At 44.1% G+C, this 19,313-nt stretch overlaps 2 protein-coding genes across 3 annotated transcripts; one reads left to right on the plus strand and one right to left on the minus strand.

Annotated features, from left to right (window-relative positions):
- Positions 1–8,722: 8,722 nt before the first annotated feature.
- On the minus strand, positions 8,723–10,158 carry LOC122625874 (growth arrest and DNA damage-inducible protein GADD45 alpha). The gene has a single exon (XM_043805920.1). It carries the CDS (start codon positions 9,928–9,930, stop codon positions 9,439–9,441), a length of 492 nt encoding a protein of 163 aa, XP_043661855.1. The 5' UTR covers positions 9,931–10,158; the 3' UTR covers positions 8,723–9,438.
- A 3,536-nt stretch (positions 10,159–13,694) lies between these two features.
- LOC122622889 (adenosine kinase) lies at positions 13,695–16,291 on the plus strand. 2 transcript variants are annotated; one of them, XM_043801538.1, is made up of 3 exons: positions 13,695–14,251; positions 14,321–14,476; positions 15,011–16,290. In XM_043801538.1, exons 1-3 carry the CDS (start codon positions 14,172–14,174, stop codon positions 15,873–15,875), a joined length of 1,101 nt encoding a protein of 366 aa, XP_043657473.1. In that variant the 5' UTR covers positions 13,695–14,171; the 3' UTR covers positions 15,876–16,290. The 2 variants fall into 2 exon arrangements, with proteins under 2 accessions (XP_043657473.1, XP_043657483.1); XM_043801548.1 differs by lacking the exons at positions 13,695–14,251; positions 14,321–14,476 and adding an exon at positions 14,907–14,946 and having other exon boundaries at positions 15,011–16,291.
- The last annotated feature ends 3,022 nt before the right edge of the window (positions 16,292–19,313 follow it).

Genomic DNA, 19,313 nt, shown 5'->3' on the forward strand with positions numbered 1-19,313 from the left:
AGACCGGACAGCCCTCCTCCGCCCAAAAACATCCGAGTCCGAGATCGAATTAGAATCACTTGCATTGCCTTAGGTTAGATCACATGCCCACATCTTACCCATAACACGAACACCCATAACACCCAACACCCCTCATAGGTACTCATACTCGTACACCTGTATACATAGCTTGGCGATTCACGCCGATTCCCGATTCAAAATGCATTCAGTTGAGAAACAACGCAAACTTCAGCGCCCAATTGACTGGGGGATCGGATGGTGGTTGATGGTGGGTGGTGGTGGGAGGTGGGAGGTGGTGTGTGGTGGGGCAAAGGGGCGTAACAAAGGAAATGGCTCTTTCGACTTTACTGTTATAGAACGCTCCGATGCTAATTTCGAGTCGCCAGATTGTCGGAACGATCAGAATGCGCATAAAATGCTAAAATGCGCCGCAAACTGGCACAGATGAAGATGTTATCTGATCCGCTCGAATTCGTTTCTGATCGATTCAGATCTCAGCACTTGACGCATAAATAACAAGTTGGTGTTATAAGGAATTGGGCTTGGGATTGGGGGGAACTCCAGCGGGAGAATACTCTATTCTCGCATACTCGCATTCTGAAAGATCGGATAATACGGGAGTTTCGAGTGCAGTCGCTATAAGTCGCGGATATTTAGGTAAAGGTAAGCCTAAAATTAGAATTTTCAATGCTGCAAATAGCAAGCGATATTTGCATTTCAGCACCAAGAAAGTGTAGCTATAATTTAAAATAAGGCCGACAGTTTCCCGATCTGCATAACAAATTTGGTAACTGCAGCCCGCGAATGGTGTCACACTTCTAGCTGTTTATACAAACTCCGCTATTGACCCTGATCAGCGATCCATATGTATGCACCGCCTCTTTAGGCCCGTTACACAAATCTCCATAAATCCGACATAGCCTTGCGGCTCGCGTAGCGGCTTATGAAAATGCTCCTCCAATGAATTCAGAACGCCATCCACTTAGCGTCCTTACTGACCTATCGCAAAGCGAACCCAGTCGACCGTTAATCGCGGCTGAAATTGATGAAATTACCGCTCGCAGACCCAGCACCCCTTTCCAGCCCACCTGATTAGATTTCTCCAGCGATTACGTGGCGTATGAGTAATGGGAGCGTGGCGCAGCGAAAGTGACTAATGTGGAATCGAAGATGTTCTACCCAGGGCCATATATGGCATCTGATATCTGGCATCTCGCTGGCGGCATATGCGGAGACACTTGATAAGACACTTACAGAAGAATAGCTCAGTTCGAAGATGCGGTTTCAGCAGAGTCCAAAGATCGCATCACCCAATGTGAATCACACTTGGGGGGAACGTGGCTGATTCTGCTACTGAATCGGTCACATGATTATTTGCTGGCGCGGTTCAAAGTCTGAGCGGGAGTTTTGGGTGTACCATCCACCCCTTTTTTTGGGGCTTATCTAATGTCAATCGAATCAATTGGACTGATAGAACCATACAGAGCTGATATGGCTGATGCAACTTTTGGCTTTGTCCCGACTAGACAGTGTAAACGATGGAGTTACGGCCAAAGCGTTGATATGTTGATATGTCCCATTCGGCCTTGTTCGGCGGACTTGGGCCATTCCAGTTCCATGGCTAACGAAATCAAAATTGGTCAAGTGCGCAGTTTCTGGACCGGCTATGTGTGCAAATTATGTCTGCGTACTTATAGAAACCGCTAAGCAAATTGGGGCGTATGTTTACAATGGAACAATGTACGGGGAAGTGATTGGCCGCAACACCTTTCGAATCGAAATCCCCGAAGCGGGAAATATTTCAAATAATAATGTTTGAGCGAATACAAAAGAATCCAATAAATAAAAAACTCCTGGGATTCCCGCCGGTATATATGCATTATTTGGAACTGATGTGCAGTTCGGGGAATCATGGATTAGATTCATCTGCTTTGCCCTCGGACAATACTGTTACCAAATCTGAGAACGAGATTTTTTACCATTCTTTCTTTTAGGATAACTTTTTGAATTTGGATAATGAAGCATATTTATAAGAATAACAAGAGAGAATGCTGTAGTCGAGTTCCTCGACTATCAGATACCCGATACTCAGGTAGTGGAAGTACTGTAGTGGAAGTACGTAGTGGTACTCTACGAGTAACGGGTATAATTAGCTGCTAATATTAAATTTGTTAGTTGGTAAATTACATTGCAATATTATTCATTACTATGTAACTATTGGTATTAAGAGCAGTCACACATATTCCCATATATACATACATAATATGTATTACATATATATCAAATGCTTTATGCTTCAGCCCTTGACTTTATTATTACGTTTCTAAGATATTATAGAATAATTGATTTAATTGATTTAATACCTAAAAATGTATTAATATATATAACCACTTCCAATTCCGCTTAATCACGCCGTGAATAGGTTCCCCATTCAATCGGCTCTGCCAGTGCTTAATTTCGCCAGAATGCCTTTCAAATCTCACTCAACGACCTTACCATAAATAAAGTATCAGCACCCCCATTTCAGCCGTCTCCTTGGCCATAAAAGGAAATGTCAGTCCGGTAGTTCCCCCATCAAGTCATCAAGTGGCAAGCAAACAACGACTGGAAGTCGCAGTCTCTGTCGCCTAAACTGTGTTTTCTTTGGAAGTACTGATAACGACAATATGAAAACCCAGATAAACAAACAGAACTGCTGATACAAACTTTGCAACAGCTATTTGCCTTGATATTTATGCAGAATATGTGTTATTCTTATAGTCGCTGGCAATTTCAGCAGGGCGACGGGTTATTTTTAACATTCCGGGTTATTTTTGGTCTGCGGTTAGTGCGTCGCAAACGACAATGGTAAAGAAACACTCGTGTTCCAAAGCGACGCCCTGTCAGCCGCTGGCAATAAGCCTGCAAATACCCTGCTAGAACATCCAATTAGCGATAAGTCAAATGTGAAGATAAGGCGCTCTTGCGGCCGGGAAAGTGTGTCTTGCTCATCAGCAGAGTTGCTCAGCAGAAGAGTTCTCCTCGGCGGACCTTGGTTTATTTTCACCCCGACACCACAGGTTGTTTTCAATACGTAACCGATAAGATAGTGGGGAGTAGTAAATCGCCATATTTAATGATCACTTATTTTTAGGCACTTTCCCTTCCTGAAACCGTGGGCAATGCATTCGAGAGGGAGTACCGATTGACATTGTTGTTCCCGATGCTCCATATGTTCAAGTTTTTTATTATTTCCTGACACTAAAGTTTGTTGCTAGCCCCCAAATTTTGGGGAGCCACTTAGTATGGGCTTATGAAAGCAAAAACGTGACATGATTGTCACATGCGTACGATTATCACGTTTTGCGATAAAGTTTTCGGATCCCATATCAAACAACTGGAGTCGTTTGGCTTGCTTTTTCTGCCTATTCATGCTGCTGGCATGGATTTCAAACATGTCGCACTTCAAGTGCACCTAGTCCATTAAAATGATTAAAAATATAGACTACATGTTCTATATTAAAGCGTCTTTTCCAAAGATACATTTTGCTACACATGGCAATACCATTGCAAAGTGTTATACGCTTAGCTAACTCACTTCTAGTTGTCTTCAATCATTTTTGCTCGGATTGAGAAGTCCAACCATTTGAATCATATAGGAGAGTGCGTTCCTAATCAGATGTTTTTGGACTGACTCCCTCGAAAGCAGAACTTTATCGCAGCATCCACGCCTGGGAATCAACAACAATATGCCACACGTTCCCATTTGCTCAGTGGGTCGGTCCGCCACTTTTGCACCGCTATCGCCACGCGGCAGAAGAGTTTCTTGTAAAGAGTCGCCGAATTCGCAGCAACCGTGTGATTTCCCGAGATTGACGTCACAAAGACGTGCGCCTTCGTCACTATTGCGGCTGCACCGACAAACACGAGCATAATTATAAAACCCAATTCAATCCAATCCAATCCGCCGGGCACCGTTCGTTGTGTGGGCGAGTTGGGTGGGCGGCAACGCCTTCTTGATCTTGGCGCGAATGTTTGGATGTTTCCGAGCGGCGATCATGCGATAACTTCATTACGCCCGCTGGGGATCGTTAAGAATCATTTTTTACGCCGCCATAAACTTGTATTTATAATCTGCGACTCTGTATATGTGCACATATCGCTGTTTCGGATCTGAGCTGCAGTTGCAACAAAGGATAAGCCCAGATTCGGCTGACAAGATAGCGGGACTCTGAGGTTTGATTTACGTGAGAAAGTTTTACGACTTTGACGCAACTCGAGCAGCTGCCCGATGGGCGGTGGGAGGTGGTAGGTAGTAGGTGTGTAGTGTTCCAAAGGGTGGTTGGTTATCGAATCGATGCTCTGGCACCATAACGGTACTGGAGACACGCTGAGCGGCGGATTGCCGTATACTTATACGTAAGCAGGTGGACATGGAAACCCAAAGTTCGCCAGGTATGTGGCGCAACCGCAAACAGAGCTCTTATCAATCCGAAACGTGCTCGAACACGTCGACGGACGAATCGCCAGGTGCACTTGGCCCTTTTATCAGAACCTTGTTCGGAGATCCCCCGCAGCTTATCTAATCAGTTTCGTTCGCCACGCGTTGGGGGGGATGGTGCACTAGAAGAAATCACTTAATAAGAGGATGTATAGTATGCGTTTTTTAGAACACACATGATATCTTGAGTTAATAAATATGATTCTTTTTGAGTAAGTGATAATAATAATTTGTTATGTTATTTGGTTAGTTTTAAAAGAAACCTTTTTTGGCGCCATACATAAAGAGAGTCCCCAGCAAACGAAAGAATTCACGGTGGGTTCTTGTGAAATTCACAAGTCCGCTAATATATTAAAAAAAAAAAAAAATAAAAAAAAAAATAAAATAATATATCAGATCAATACGAGTCGATTGCATGTCGTTTTTTTGTTTGTTTGTTTGTTTTTTTTTGTCGTTGTCTGTGTTGTCTTGTTGAACGTCGAATTCAGAATACAAAAGAAATGAGATTAACATACTGATCTGAACATAGACGCAGCGCAATTGTCGATTCATGTTGCACGCCACTTAGCCAAACGGCAAATGCACGCCACACTTTGAAAATGTTTGATATTTTTCATTTTTTTTCTTATATTTCTATCGATTGCAAAAAGCAGATCTAGCCCAAACGCCAGCTGCCACCTGAAAATGTTTTATTTTTTTTTTGTATTAGTTCTATTTATGATTGCCTTTCCGTCTAGGACGGTGTGCTGGCTCTTCGATTCATAGGAGACGGTATCAAATTCGCTTCTTGTTCCATACAGATGGGAGGGAGAGCATCAACAGTAGATGCGTGATAAGATATATTGGGCAGTTTATTGGTTCAACCGTACCTGTCTATGCCGCTCAATTATAATTGTGGCGCTAATTTCGCGCCAACTTGTTTGTGTAAATACTTAACCCATTTCGGAAAGGGGGATGATTGCTGATGCGGGTGTGGAGCATCGGAAAGTGCAATTGCGTTTTACCCAGCTTACTTAACTGTCGTATCGAACTATGTTTGGCTATCCCATTAGTTTCCCTCCGAGATGTGCGAGCTGCTCCTACTGAAAATCGCAGATCATGTGAGGAACCAGACCGAACCGGATGAGTGTAAACAGTCGATTACTTAAGTGGGCCACATACTTGGAGGTCGAGGTTAGAAGTAGATCGAATAGGAAGTCATTATGTTTTCTATATATGTATGTATATATAAAAATATATATTTACTATACGTATATATATTTACTACTTCGTTATCTACTTATTTATTTACTTATAATTAAAGAGCAACTAGTATTTTTCATTTCACGTTTTATTTGTTTTCAGTTTAACAAACATAATTATTCGGAAATTTTAATGTTTGACGACAATGTCTGATAGCAATTTGCTTCTCCGGAACTCAATCATATAATCCCAGCTTGACTTTTACTCTCATTCGCTGAATATCTTTCCCTGGAACGCAACCATAATAATCTGGAGTGGTGCACGTCATTCCGGGAACAATTAAACATTTAAATCCGAGTAGATTCAATTACTCAAAACTGTTAGAAAGCGGGCCCCACAATCTATACCTTCTTATCAGCCCAGCCCACCGAGCTCTGCCAGATTTCGCGACATCATGCTTAATATTCTTACCGAGACTGTATGGCAAATATTGTGCAATAATCACAATCAAGTGTGTAAAGCGGTTAAAGTTTATGCTTGATTGCAGGCCCGGTATATCCCGAGCACTCACCCAGTGGGGTTATTTGAGAATTGAAAAACCCCGCCGGAAAACCCGTTTTTCCACTGCGAAACTCATTCATGAGCAGACAAGACCTGGGTTTTCTCCGCGCACCGCAATCAATGTAATCGTTTGACGGTGGAAAAGTTCAATGCTTTTGCTGCTAAGTGAAGCGCAGTAAACAAATGTGGTCCGATGGGTTTAATGGCTCCCGAAAATGTGGAAATTCTATCTACTTATCATTCGAGTGCCGGAGATTTCCACTACCCGAGTTCGGCGACCAAATGCGAAATGCCACGTACTAAAGGTACCCACCCACCTAGGCCGTCGGACTCCCATGCGCAGTTGATTCTGCGTATGGCCGGGCTGATAATTCTACGCCGCGTAATCCGAGGAACTGAAACTCAAAACAGAGTGATAAGCGGCTGGGATTCCGTATAACCACGGTGCTTAGGGGGAAATCCGCGTCGCTCACAGCGCGCTTAAATGCCAGCCAACGCGTAAATCCAAATAATAATAATAACACTTTGTTTTCGATTCGCCCGAAGACAACATGTTTGCTTCTAATCCAGGGCAGATACTCCCATTTAATCGCTTTACCAAAAAGAAAAGGGGGCGGCGTTTTCACGCAGGGCGTTTAGCACGCGCTCATGACAATCACATGTGCAGAGCCGCAGTACAGAGCTGCCGAGAAACTTTGGCCTGTCTCGGGAATCCGAAACTAGTTTGCCAACAGGTTGTAAGTTGAGTGCGAGTATCTAGGGGCATTCCGAATCGATTCGCATTGAGAATTGTGATAATTTCTCGCGGCGGGGCTAGCACCGATATAAACCGATATGAATCATATTTACCTTCGACGACATCGCCGGTCGAGGTGAATCTCTGAAGCTTGCACTCCCCGCCCTCGAAATCCAGCCAAGTCACGCTCGCCGCTTGATTACGCAGATGATCATGCTTGCATGTCGCGGGTCCAAACTTCCCCAGCTCACGGGGAAAGCTTGGTTCAAAGCCGACTTTAGTTGGCTGTTTATTGGCAATTCAATGGCCGCCTGGCTCGTTACCCGACGCAAAATGACTTGGTCAAATCGAAACTGGCATTCAGCACTCGGCCCGTTCTTTGGAATTCACGCTCGATCCGCTGGATCGGGGTAAAGTACACGCAGCGATGATTAAGTGGGGATAGCTTGTGTAAGTAGCGCTAACAGATCACCTGGATTTTGCCGAACACCCGGCAATTAGCCCAATTGAATTTCGCACCAGACGGTTCTAATGCACTGAGACAATAGGTAAACTGATAATTAGAACGGCATTATTGATCTGAAACCGCCTGAAACCGATGAAATTCACCAATTGTGCAATGCACAAGTTTATTAAACAATATTCGTTTAAGTGGAACAATAAACATATAGTAGTTTTTTATTCCAAGTATGCAATTAAGTTTATAAGTTTATAGCGCAATGGTTCATTCAATAATATTCTAATGTCTTTGGTTCAACGAAGTTGACTGGAAAATAAATAATAGTAAGATACCCCGTTTGGTCCTACTACAAACTAAGATGATTAATATTATATTAGTAGTTTCACATTAAGGTCTTAACCAAATTTCAAAGCCCTTATTTGACATCTTGTTTTGGAATAACGGAAAATTTGACTTGAACAGACGCTAAACTGTTCTAAATGATCTCTCCCCGATCACATCATGTCCAGACGTTCCGCCGAACTGACCTATGTCTTGGCCACATGAATCAATGCTAATGGTCCTAATCAGTGGAAAACTCTTCCCAGTGATTTTCCCACGGCACGAGCTGCTCGCATGGCAGCTCTTCCCGAGCGATGGGCTATCTATTGTCTCTGCTGGCCAGTTCATCCATTAGGCCAACATTGCGCGATGTCTGGCATTGATTACATTAACGTGTCTCGGGGCCTCAACATCCGTCTGGTTGGCTAAGTCAATTGCCATGATCGCGAACGTGTTGCGATTATGAGCCTCAAATGAAACAAAGTGGGTCTTGTATGAAATTATAAAATTGTGTCGTACAAAGAATATTTATGATCACAGCCCGATTTTGTTAACACCCATTGACTGATTAGCTCAAGTGTTTTACGGTTCTTACCTTTTTCCCCCCTATAAGCATGACCCATACTTCTAATTGACTTCCTTCGGAGCTTTGCAGACTGACTATTCTCACATCAGATATCTGAGTTCATAAAACTGCATACTTCGATCGTTCAGACTCTTCTGAGGGCTTCTCACAGTCTGCCAGATGGATGGCCCCGATTTCGGTGTTAACTCGTGGTTTCCGTTCCACGGAGTTCCGAGAATTCCATTGATAAGGGGCCAATGGGGCTGTATATGCAAGGCACGCTCGACGGGGAAACCCCGGCCAGTTATGCAAAGATTGATGAGTCGGCCTCCCGTTCCAAATCCGACCGACTTGCACCCATTGACGTCGTTTGGCAAATAAGAAGTCAGAGAAAGTTGGTTTTTAAAGGGGTTTTTATTTTGTTGCGATTTTTTAAAACCGTTTTCAATTTTCTTTTTGTGCTTAAGTTACATAACATTTATTTTTTGTGTTTTCATCATTTCTTAAGGGAAAAGCTAACATAACAAAAATTTAATTTATACATGCAATTGGCTGATCTCCTTTTAAGTGTAATTCACAATTTGCGGCGTACAGAATAATTGTCATTATCAGTAAATTTGCTCGACGCTTAAAGCGAAAAATTATACAGAAACAAATTGGCTATATGTACGAGTATAAATGATTCTGTGTACGTGTATGTGTGGCTCGGCAGCTGGTCACGCGCTTCAGTGTGATGCTGCTCCTTGGGTGTGTGCGTGAGTCTCTCTGTGCGACTTCCGCGGGTATCTCAGCTGCAGTTTCTACCGCCCCGAAGGTCGCCTTTCAGTTTCAATTATCCGCCAAGGCGATGGCTTATCGATCTGTGCTAGCCTCCTCCATCTCCTTCTTCCCGGATACAGTAGGTTAGGGTATATATGTCGTATTTTATATATCCTATGTAGGTGTACAAGTGCCGGTGGGCTTCTGACAGCACCACGAAACGTCGGATTCCCTCGGGAACTCTCCAAAACGTTCGGGGACATCAACCCCCAGCAACTGGTTTCCATTAGAGTTTGTTTGCGATTTGAACCGTGTGTGGCCCACTGTGCGGACCGTTCAATTCTGTGACATCTGGCTGTCCCGCTCACACGTGCCTACACAGCCGGCAGCTGGACAATGGGCTGCTGGGGGGCGTCCCAGTGGGCCTCGCAGTAGTCGACTAGCTGGTTCTCGGCCTTGGTCAGCTGCTCCTCGGGGGCGTCGGCCCAGACCTTCTGGACCAGGCAGCACGACTCAACGGAGTCCTGGCCAAGGATGCGGCTGAGCTTGGTGGCGTCGTCCACCTTGATTACGTAGATGTCGTTCTCGTAGCAGAAGGCCTCCAGCAACACCTCGTGCATGTGGGTGGCTGAGTCGCCGTCCTTGGGCTGGGCCATCAGGCAAAAAAGGGATCCCTCCGGCGATTTTGAGAGCACGTTTATGGCGGCGGACAGGCCCACGATCACCCGGGCCTCGCTCTGTGCCCTCAGGAGAGCAGACTTTATGGTGCGTCCGATGGGAGCACACTCCATCTCTAGATTGATGTCCAGCTCCATGTCCAGTTCACGCTCCAGGTGGTGCATGCTGCAGTTCTCCTCGACGACCATGTTGTGGGTATAATCCGTTTGGTTGCGACTTTGCTTTGGGTTTTGGGTAATTTTCGAGCCGTTGGCTTCCACTTTTTGGGCACTTTCAGCTGGCACTGTTTGTTGTTGCTTTGGCTTTGCTTTCGAGTGTTTTTGTTTAGCACCCGATTAACTTTTGCTTATGAAATTCTTTTCGCACTAGGTCTGCGTTTCTTCAACCGTTTGTCCGCGTTGTTTCAATTTTGAGTGGCGATTTCACAATGAATGCTTTTGGTTGGCGAGCGAGCGCTTTTATAGCTGCGCTCTCCGCCGCATAAGAATTCCACTGAATTTCATCAGAAATGCGAGAGCGGGAGCTTTTTGGGGGACTTGCTCTCCCGCTCTCTTAGCCAAATCGGGTTTTTTCACTACTTTTTGGGGATCCGAAAGATTTCCGTTGATTTCGCGGCAATTAGCGGATTGGGGGTTTCCTTCCATCACAAGCAAACTGCAGTCTGCAGTTTTGTGCTCTCCAAACGGGGTCAGGAAACTGGGCTTCCCAGGAAACTCGGCTTTCCCACTCTCGAAGGAAGAGAAAGTGCCTCCCTTAAGTAAGAGCTTCGCTTTTATTATCTTTCACGAAAAAAAGTCATGTGTGAACATGTTTTGAGGGAATCGCATTTGCTCATCAAAATTCAAACAAAAATCCGTAAATAAATTTCACTTGAATGGTTTTCTTAATGTTGGTGCATACATTTCGCCAGAACCTCGTGAATGGACCACTTAATGATGGCTGATGGCGAGCAACAGCAACAGGGGCAAGTGTGTCGCATCTCGACGACCAACGCGGCGAATACGCAACTCACGTATACTAGGCGTAAGATTAACGGATGACCTTACTTACCTAAGTTAACCCGAATTTTATTTCTGACCGAATTTCGCACTAGTGTCAGTTCGCGGGCATGTGGCCCAGCAAAAAAGTACATTATTCTTTTTGGATTTTGCCAGACGATAGGACAAACAGAATCGAATAGCCTAGCACAATGGAGGCTGCTAATCAATTTATCGCGGCATTCCAATTTTAAATTCCCCCTTTCACGCTGCACAATCGGCACGTGGGAACGTGTCGGAATCGCCAGTCGAGATCGGCACTGAGTTTTATCAATTGAACCTGCAAACTACGCCATTCGGCGGTATTTCCAGCTCAATTCTCGCGAAGGGTTCAACTACCCCACGCCGTGCACTTTAATGATTAATTATTACTGTAATCGCCGAATCAGCATAGTTCGCATGGCTTGCACAATTTGTTGTTATAGCTATAAATAGCACCTGCAAATCGATGCCTACATATGTTTTAGTGTTCTGGAGTTGAACAAACTGCTGAGAGTGCAGCGTAGAATTGAAAACAATTCCTGGGCAACTGTGGGCAAGCAAGACTCACGGCGAAAACAACAGTCTGCTGCGAAGAGTATAAAACCTGAAGGCAAATGTAAAGGGTGCATATCTGAGTTATATGACATATAAGAAAATATTGCGGTCCCTTAACCAATTGGTAGAACTAGTTAGTATTCAACTGAACCCATTCTAGGTAAAAGCTAGGTCATGATCATAATAAAGTATGTATGTATGTACATACTTACACGCACAGGTTTCCAAGTTTGAAGAAGCTCCTGGTTCTACTATACTATACTAAACAGCATACATAAGAGTGGAGTGATTCAAATTACTGACCTATGCATGTATTTAGACCCGAAAACATAAACAACTGTTGTGCTTACGAGGGGCTTACCTGTAGTAAGTGGATCAGCCGCGGAAGTGCTGAAAGGTGCTCCCGAGCTAGAATACGCCGACTCAGCTCCGAATTTGCGCGCCAAATTCGCCTCGAAAGTGGCCAATGAACCGCGGTGAGCTCGAGTCGGAAATCCAGTGGCAATATGGGGGTTTTCAAGCTAGATTCGCCCAATATGTTACTTGAAAATATAAAACTATTAATAGGCGCCATTATAATCTGCATATTTTATGCCCATTGCTTCAGACAAAATTGTTTATATTGAAAAATTGAACTGCTGCTCAAGACATAGACTACTTTTTAAAAATTAAAAGCATCAAAAACTTGTAGTCTTTTGCCCATTTTTTAGTTTCTAAACCTATACGATATCTTTAAAGATAATTATACCAGTAATTACACTTTTAGTTTGTTTAATAATACATATTAATAGTGCATTTAATAAACATTGGTATTTACTAAGTAAGTACGCATTTGCATTGGCTGAAATAAAACTATTGCCATGTCATTCTAGCAAGAAATTCGAGTCGTCACAAGTGAGTGAAGGGCTCTACAGCATTTTATTTCTATCACTGCGACGAACGTGCAAACTAGGAGTTTTGGTTCTCAATCCAGCTTGATCCGCACGTCACAATCGAACCCATGCCCCTGGCAAGGAATTCAGATATTTTTAGCCTTTTGCGTGCAACTCAAAGGGCACCTCTGGCCGCTGCGTGTGTGCCATGCCACCGTGTAGTGTGTGCAACATGCGCTTACCACATGTGATTCCACCACATTCAATGGTTTTGATTGCTGGCTGATTCGGGGGAATCATGGAGGCCACCGAGTGATTGGGCATGGATCGGAGGCACTTCGTTGGCGGATGCCCCACTGCTGAGTCACGCCGGCGCAGCACTAAACTGGGCCCAGACCCAAATGCCGAGCGAAGAGCCAAGTGAGTCAAAGCCAAAAAAAAAGAGTGCGAACTGGTTTTCAAGAGTTCCCCCAAATTCGGCATTCGGCATTCGATTTCAGGCCGGTCCAAAGTCTCCACCTGTCTGAGTACCTGCAACCGGTCACCAAGCCACCAATCTGACCGATGAATGCCGCCCGGATCCTCACGTGCACCAGCATCACGTTGGATAACGAGATCTATCGAGCCGGCGTGGTCTTGGAGGTCTACAAGGTGCAATTATGTACACATGCATGCAGTGCAGCTATGCTGGGGGATTTCCCAGTTGTGGCTGGCTGCTGGGAAAACCCAGTTTTTAACAGAGTTCTCTGCGAAAAAAACACGATACTGTGAAGTTTTTGTCGACCCGTGGTTTTTCCCACTCCATATCAGATTATATAATGTATTCTTTTATTTATCGTTGGGCTCTTGGCAAGGGAATTTCGGTTATCCGAGCGAGGTCCTTCCGGAATAAATAGGTCTTGTCTCGAATTAAATAATATTGCGAAACATTTGTCAGTGCATTTCAAATAATGGCGAAATGATTCAGTTGCTGTTTTTGGGCAGTTGTAAATACACAAAATTTAAAGGGTTGCGCGTTGGTAAACCTGTTTAAAGAACCTGGTGAAATTAAAAAAAGAAGTTCAAGCAAATCTTAAATTGAAAAGAAAGCCATAACAAAGCCATACAATTTATATGTAGATCGTAATATTTTCCAATTTTGCTTTTCTGTACTTCGTATTCGTGTTGAATGTTCATAGATTTGTAACTATAGTTCAAGTCTTCTAAATGTAAAAGCTGGTTCTAGGCTGCACAAGTATTGACGTTTCTTACAGATAATTAAATTATTAAATTGCTCGCCTTCTTACATATGTATTTTCAAAGATAAGTTTTTAATTTGCGCTGGATGGCAACTCTGTGGGTTACCAATCTCTCCAATCTGTTTAAGCTTTTTTCCGACGTGTGCTTCTTAGCAGGCGGAGCTTTTCTCGCGCTCTCACACTCATTTCTGCTTCCTCTTCCCTGTAAACAAAACAAGCGCACAGCTGTTCCTTCCGCACTTAAGTGCTGGTAAACGCGTGAATATTACACGCAATTTATGTAATACGCTAATCAATGAAGTCGCATGAATTTTAAAATATAGTTATTGGGTATAACTCGATGGCATTTCGACTTAAAGTAACGAGTAACATTAAAACGATAGCCACAATCTCAGCGTCAGCGCAGTGCCAAAAGCTCTGTGTTATTGATAACCGCGGCAAAGTCAAAGAGGGCAAAAAAGACCAGCGAAATGGAAATAATTGGCAGGAAAACAACAAAGATCTGTTGTTTGTAGGCCGCTCGTGAAACAGATAGAAGAAAGAAGTTGGCCCTCACTAATTGTCCAAAATGGGAAAAAACAAACTGAGTTCGCTGGCGAGAGCGAGATAAAAACACCGGGACAAACCGGCCTAAGCGTTCAGTTCGGCGCCGGACGACAAAAGCTGCGGATCGCTGTTGGATTTCATGCGGAGCACTTGTAAATAGAACGCGAAAGTCCCGAGCAAGCGTTAATTTTTGCATACAATGGAGTACCTGAGCTACATGTACGAGAAAATCTTTGGAGGCAATCCTCCCACGGACGACACGCAAGGGGCTTTCCACACGTGAGTCGTAGCAGCATGCACGGAAAACCCCGGCAGAAAACTTTTTCACACTTCGTGCTTTTCTTTCAGGCCCCGCAAGGTCATCTGCTTCGGCAACGTCCTGCTTGACCGACTGGTTCAGTTAGAGGACCCCCAACTCTTGGAGCGGTTTGGCCTGGAACTGGGCTCCAAGGGCGAACTGGACATGGAGAAACTCAACCAGCTGGCAGCGGAGGCTTCCGAGAGGTGAGCATCTTTTCTATCTTGCCCTTTTTTGAGGTACGGTTTCTTCTTCTATCTGTAATGAATGGTTACTCATTGTACAGGAAGTCTCAAGTTTTAACCCCGAGATTTGTATAAGTAATAATAGTTATGTCTTTCTATTGTAATAGCTACTTCATTAAAAGTCTTCGAATTGTGAAAAGATAAAGTGCATACGGTATATACATACTTTACTATATACTTACTTTCTTTCAGTGTAAAATTCTTTAAAAAAATTGACCTTTTTTCTAATTTGTAATAGCAGAAAAACTGATTTTCTCATTAGAGATGTATGTTGAGGAAGTTCTCAAGTTTCAGTAGACATACATATGTATGTATGTATATACATTGAATACTTTATTTATTATTTTATCGTTTAAAAAAGTAGCAAATAGAAAATGACAACAGGACACGGTAATTCTACAAAGACCAGGGATTAGTTAGTACCTACATATGTATGTATATAAAAAAAGGCCTTTACAAAGCTATATGTTCTAATCCAAGTTAATTCAAATTCAGCTCTCAGTGCCTTACAAATCCTGGTGGCTCTGCCCTCAACACTGCCCGCATCCTGAAGCAGCTGGGCACAGACGCCCTCTTCTTTGGCGCCGTAGGAGCCGACAAGCACGCTGAGGAACTGCGCCAGATCATTCGGGATCGCGGCATCGAGGCCAGGTTGCAGACCGTTGAGGATGCGCACACGGGGCAGTGCGTGTGCCTTATGTATCAGGATAACCCCACGCTCTACGCCAACATCGGCGCTTCGGCTCAGTTCGAGGTGCAGACACTGAGCCACGCTGTCAGTCACGAAGGTCAGAGCTTCCTGCGACCCGTGGAGCGGAAACAAATCCTGTACGTGGAGGGTTTCTTTGTGCCCCAGAGGAGTGATGTGTGCGACTACATAGTGCAGCACCTGGTGAGGGAGCGGAGACGACTGGCCCTTAATCTCAGTGCTCCATACATCGTGAGGAAAAATCACCAGGCTATGATAAAACTGGCCCGTGCCGCATTCTTCCTCTTCGGAAACCGCCAGGAGTTCGAGGCGCTGGCCGAGGCTGCGGGAGGGTTCCGAAACGTCGATGAACTGGCGGATCATCTCCTGCATTCCGGTGGCACCAAGGTCATATTCGTCACCAACGGCAGTGCCGGCGTTCAGGTAATCACCAACTACGTAGAAGAGCTGGCTCCTCCGGGACCCGTTAGCTTCGAGGACTACAGGGCGCAGCGCGTAGATCAGCTGGTGGATGCCACAGGTGCCGGCGATGCCTTTGTGGCCGGATTTCTGCACGCCTGGCTGGAGAAGCGCTCGCTGGGCGAGTGCATCCGAATGGCCTCCAGTGTGGCCGCCAAGGTCGTCACCCAGGTGGGCTGCAATTTGCCCTAGACCGACGCCATGCATCGTCATCTCAGATAGCGCACAACAAAGCACCAAAGTAGACTTTTAGCTGTTAATTATTTCGGTAATCTCCCACACTTTAGGCTTAGTCAAACATTTATCTACTACTTCACACAAGCAATGAACTTAGTCCTAATGTGACTAAATAAAAACAAGAGAGAACGTTACAGTGAAGTTCCCTGACTATCAGGTACCCGTTACAAGTGGAAGCGCGAACAAGAAATTGGCACAGCTTTCTGGCACATTGATAAAAGTGGGGAAAAACAAGAATTAAATGAAAAAAAAATAAACAAGAGAGTCGAGTTTAACGACTATCTAATACACGTTACTCAGCTAGTGGAAGTGCGAAGGAGGCTCTTCAACACTGACAGTTTTTGGCGGTTTGTGGGCGTTGCAAACAAATTTTGGGCATACCGATAGAAATTTACAAAACAAATACAAAACCGAAAAAAAATTGCGCTGCGTCTATGTCTCTGGAATCTGCATGCTTAATCTTAACTTTCTAGCTTTAACAGATCGTGAGAACTCGACGTTCATACGGACGGACATGGCCAGAAAGACTCCGCTATTGATCCTGAGTAAGTATACATACATATATTATATATACTTTAAATGATCAGAAACGCTTCCTTCTGCCTGTTACATATTTTTCAACGAATCCAATATACCCTCATTCTCTACGAGTAATTATAACTCCCCGCAAAAACGATTTTTCAGGCACAAACTTCGCCATTTTTGATACTGCACAACAATTGTTTTGAACACGAATGCAATGTCATATACTGGTGAAGATGGGCTATGGCAGTAGCTTCCAGGAGAGTTTTTACTTTTGTCTGTGTGACTCTGAATAGTTGACTAGCGCCATCTTTCGTAAAAACGCTACGTATTAATTCCAACACCTAGTATATACTCTTTTCAGAAGTCCTGCAATGAAATTTTATAATACATACATATATTCAAATTGATAGGAATTTTATATTGTTTTTTGAACATTAAAATTTCCTTCGATAGTTCCAATTATATAATTCTGCTATGTAAGCAGTTGTTTCTTATTTAAAAGCCAAAACAGATTTATCTAAAAATGTAACATATACATTTATTTGTAGCCCATTGCCATTAAACATTTGCGTTGACCTTCAGAAGAGCGCAAAGATAAAAAGTGAAATAGTGAAAAATGTGCTCACGTCTAATCAAGCCATGGTATGAAATCACCGGAAGACTTTTTTTAATGATTAAATATAGACTCGAGAGAACTGTGTGGTGCACAGTGGGCTGAATGATTTCTAATTATTAATCCGCTGTAATGGTTTCGTAGATATACTAGAGTAAATATGCTTGTGCATCATTGTATAGTTGAGTTCATTAGTTAAACAAACACATGCCGTCGTTATTTAGGTATACCTTTACTTGTAAAATCACGTATTAAGTATTCGCCAGAGAAATTAGAGCTCATATATGTACAGCTGGTGATTGTTTGACCTCAATAGCTTTATTAAAACGACTGTGTAATTCACCCGATCGCAGCAGTTCTCACTGGCCTGTGGCGTTGTGTGAATCGTCATCCGAATCCGTTATCACGCACTAAATTCCCCCAGAGATCCCCAAGTACACATCTTTATGCACATTCCTTGGGATGCTTTATTATCCGCAAAGAAACGAATATCGTTTCCTACGCCGGCTTACTCATCCATTTTATATGGACCGCGTACATCCCACACAAGTCAGTCAATAAGTGACGACTTTGCCCAAAGAGAACTCGCATGCCCAGATGCCATCAAAGTGAATTCCGCCTTTGTGCTGGCCGTAGGGGTGGGTTGGGGTTTGGCTTGGGGTTGGGGCCACATGTTTGCGAATCGTTAACAAAAACTAAGCCGCATTTGGCATGATTGTGTAAGCAGGCCAAGGTCTGGGCCTAAACCAGCTGCTGCCCGAGGAGAAGTTGTGAAAGAGAAGCCCTCGAAACAATAAAGAAGCGGACTTCTTAGGCCGAAAGCAATTCCCCACTTTAAAGGCCAAATCCCGAATCAGCGTAGTGAGCTGGCTAATTGCAAGGAGACACTTAAGCGGGCCAAGTGGCAATGGCACTGGGGCTGGGAATGTGGCAAAGTCAATATTGACACACTCACCCAATCGAGTGTATCGGGGTTTCGGACTCCCAAATACATAAGTCCCAGCCCTCGCCCCTGTTAATTACTCGATATTAATTTTATACCGCCAGTCAGGCATCCGAAGCACCCTTCCACCACCCTTCCACCTCGATCGCCTTCTATGCTGTGGCCACTGGGTTTGCCGTCGCCAGTCCTTTGTCGGGTCCGTAATTAATGTCATCGTGTGGTTTACGGGGTTAGCAGCCACTCTGGCTCCCTTACATTGCCTTACTCTGCGTGTGGGTAATGGCCGATTTCGGACTATGCCAAGGCTCGACTGAGATCCTCACCAGTATGTGATAATTAAATGTCCTCTTTTGCCCTGTTTAGCATTTTAATTTACAATAAATTGTGCTTCGGAAACGGCTGCTTTCTAGCTAATCACCAAAGCAGTGCACTAAGAAAGGAGTTATCTGAAATAGTTATATGTATTCCAGCAACAGGAAATTCGATAAACGAATTATATATTCTTGAATGTTCGATGATACTATGAGATCGATGTCAAAGCAACTATCTAAACTCATTATAGTTTATGTTATAATGTGCTTATTTTCCTTTGAAATAGGCTTGGTTCAGCTGAACTAAGTGAAAAAGACCGGTTTCTTTCAGTGCGGGAAGTGCACAAAAGGCTTTTGCGAACCATTTGATTTATGTGCAACGCTGCGTATGAGCAACCGAATGGGGCAGCTGTAACTGACATTGCATATTTGTCCTCCGACTGCCTTGCCTCTCGCATCCTCCGCTCCGTAGATTCTCTGTGGAGCATGTTTGCACAAAATATTGCGCATACGCCGCCAGTGGCCAACCTTCTTTGCCGCTCGGCTTTGTCCTTTTGCCTTTTGCGGCATAACGCGCGGTTAAGTGGCCATAATGTGTGCCTTTATGGGCTTGGCATTGGCATTGGCATCGGACTCCTTTTTGGCTTGGTGGCATCGTGGCTTGGTGGCTTGTCGGCCCTTGCCCCATTTTAATTCCTTTGCATTATTTGCTGAGCCAGCATTGTTGCTGAATTATGTTATGCCAGTCGGTCGCTTGTTGATTTTTATATTGTTTTTTTTTGTGTCTGAACTGGACTGGTTCCTGTTCAGATCCTGTTCCTGTGTCCCGGACTTTCTGTTGTCCTCGTTCGCTTGATAAGCGACCGGCCAAAATATTTGGCTTCGGCGTGTTTGCTCAGTTGTTTGCGGATAATCCGGTTTTATTGTTTAATAAGTCATGCTGGCCATCGCTCCAGACTCCCCAGCCTGTCCAGCCCCTCCCGATTTTCACAGAGTGTCTG

This window comes from Drosophila teissieri, chromosome 2L, assembly GCF_016746235.2.
Source record: "Drosophila teissieri strain GT53w chromosome 2L, Prin_Dtei_1.1, whole genome shotgun sequence".
Classification (NCBI taxonomy): Eukaryota; Metazoa; Arthropoda; class Insecta; order Diptera; family Drosophilidae; genus Drosophila; species Drosophila teissieri.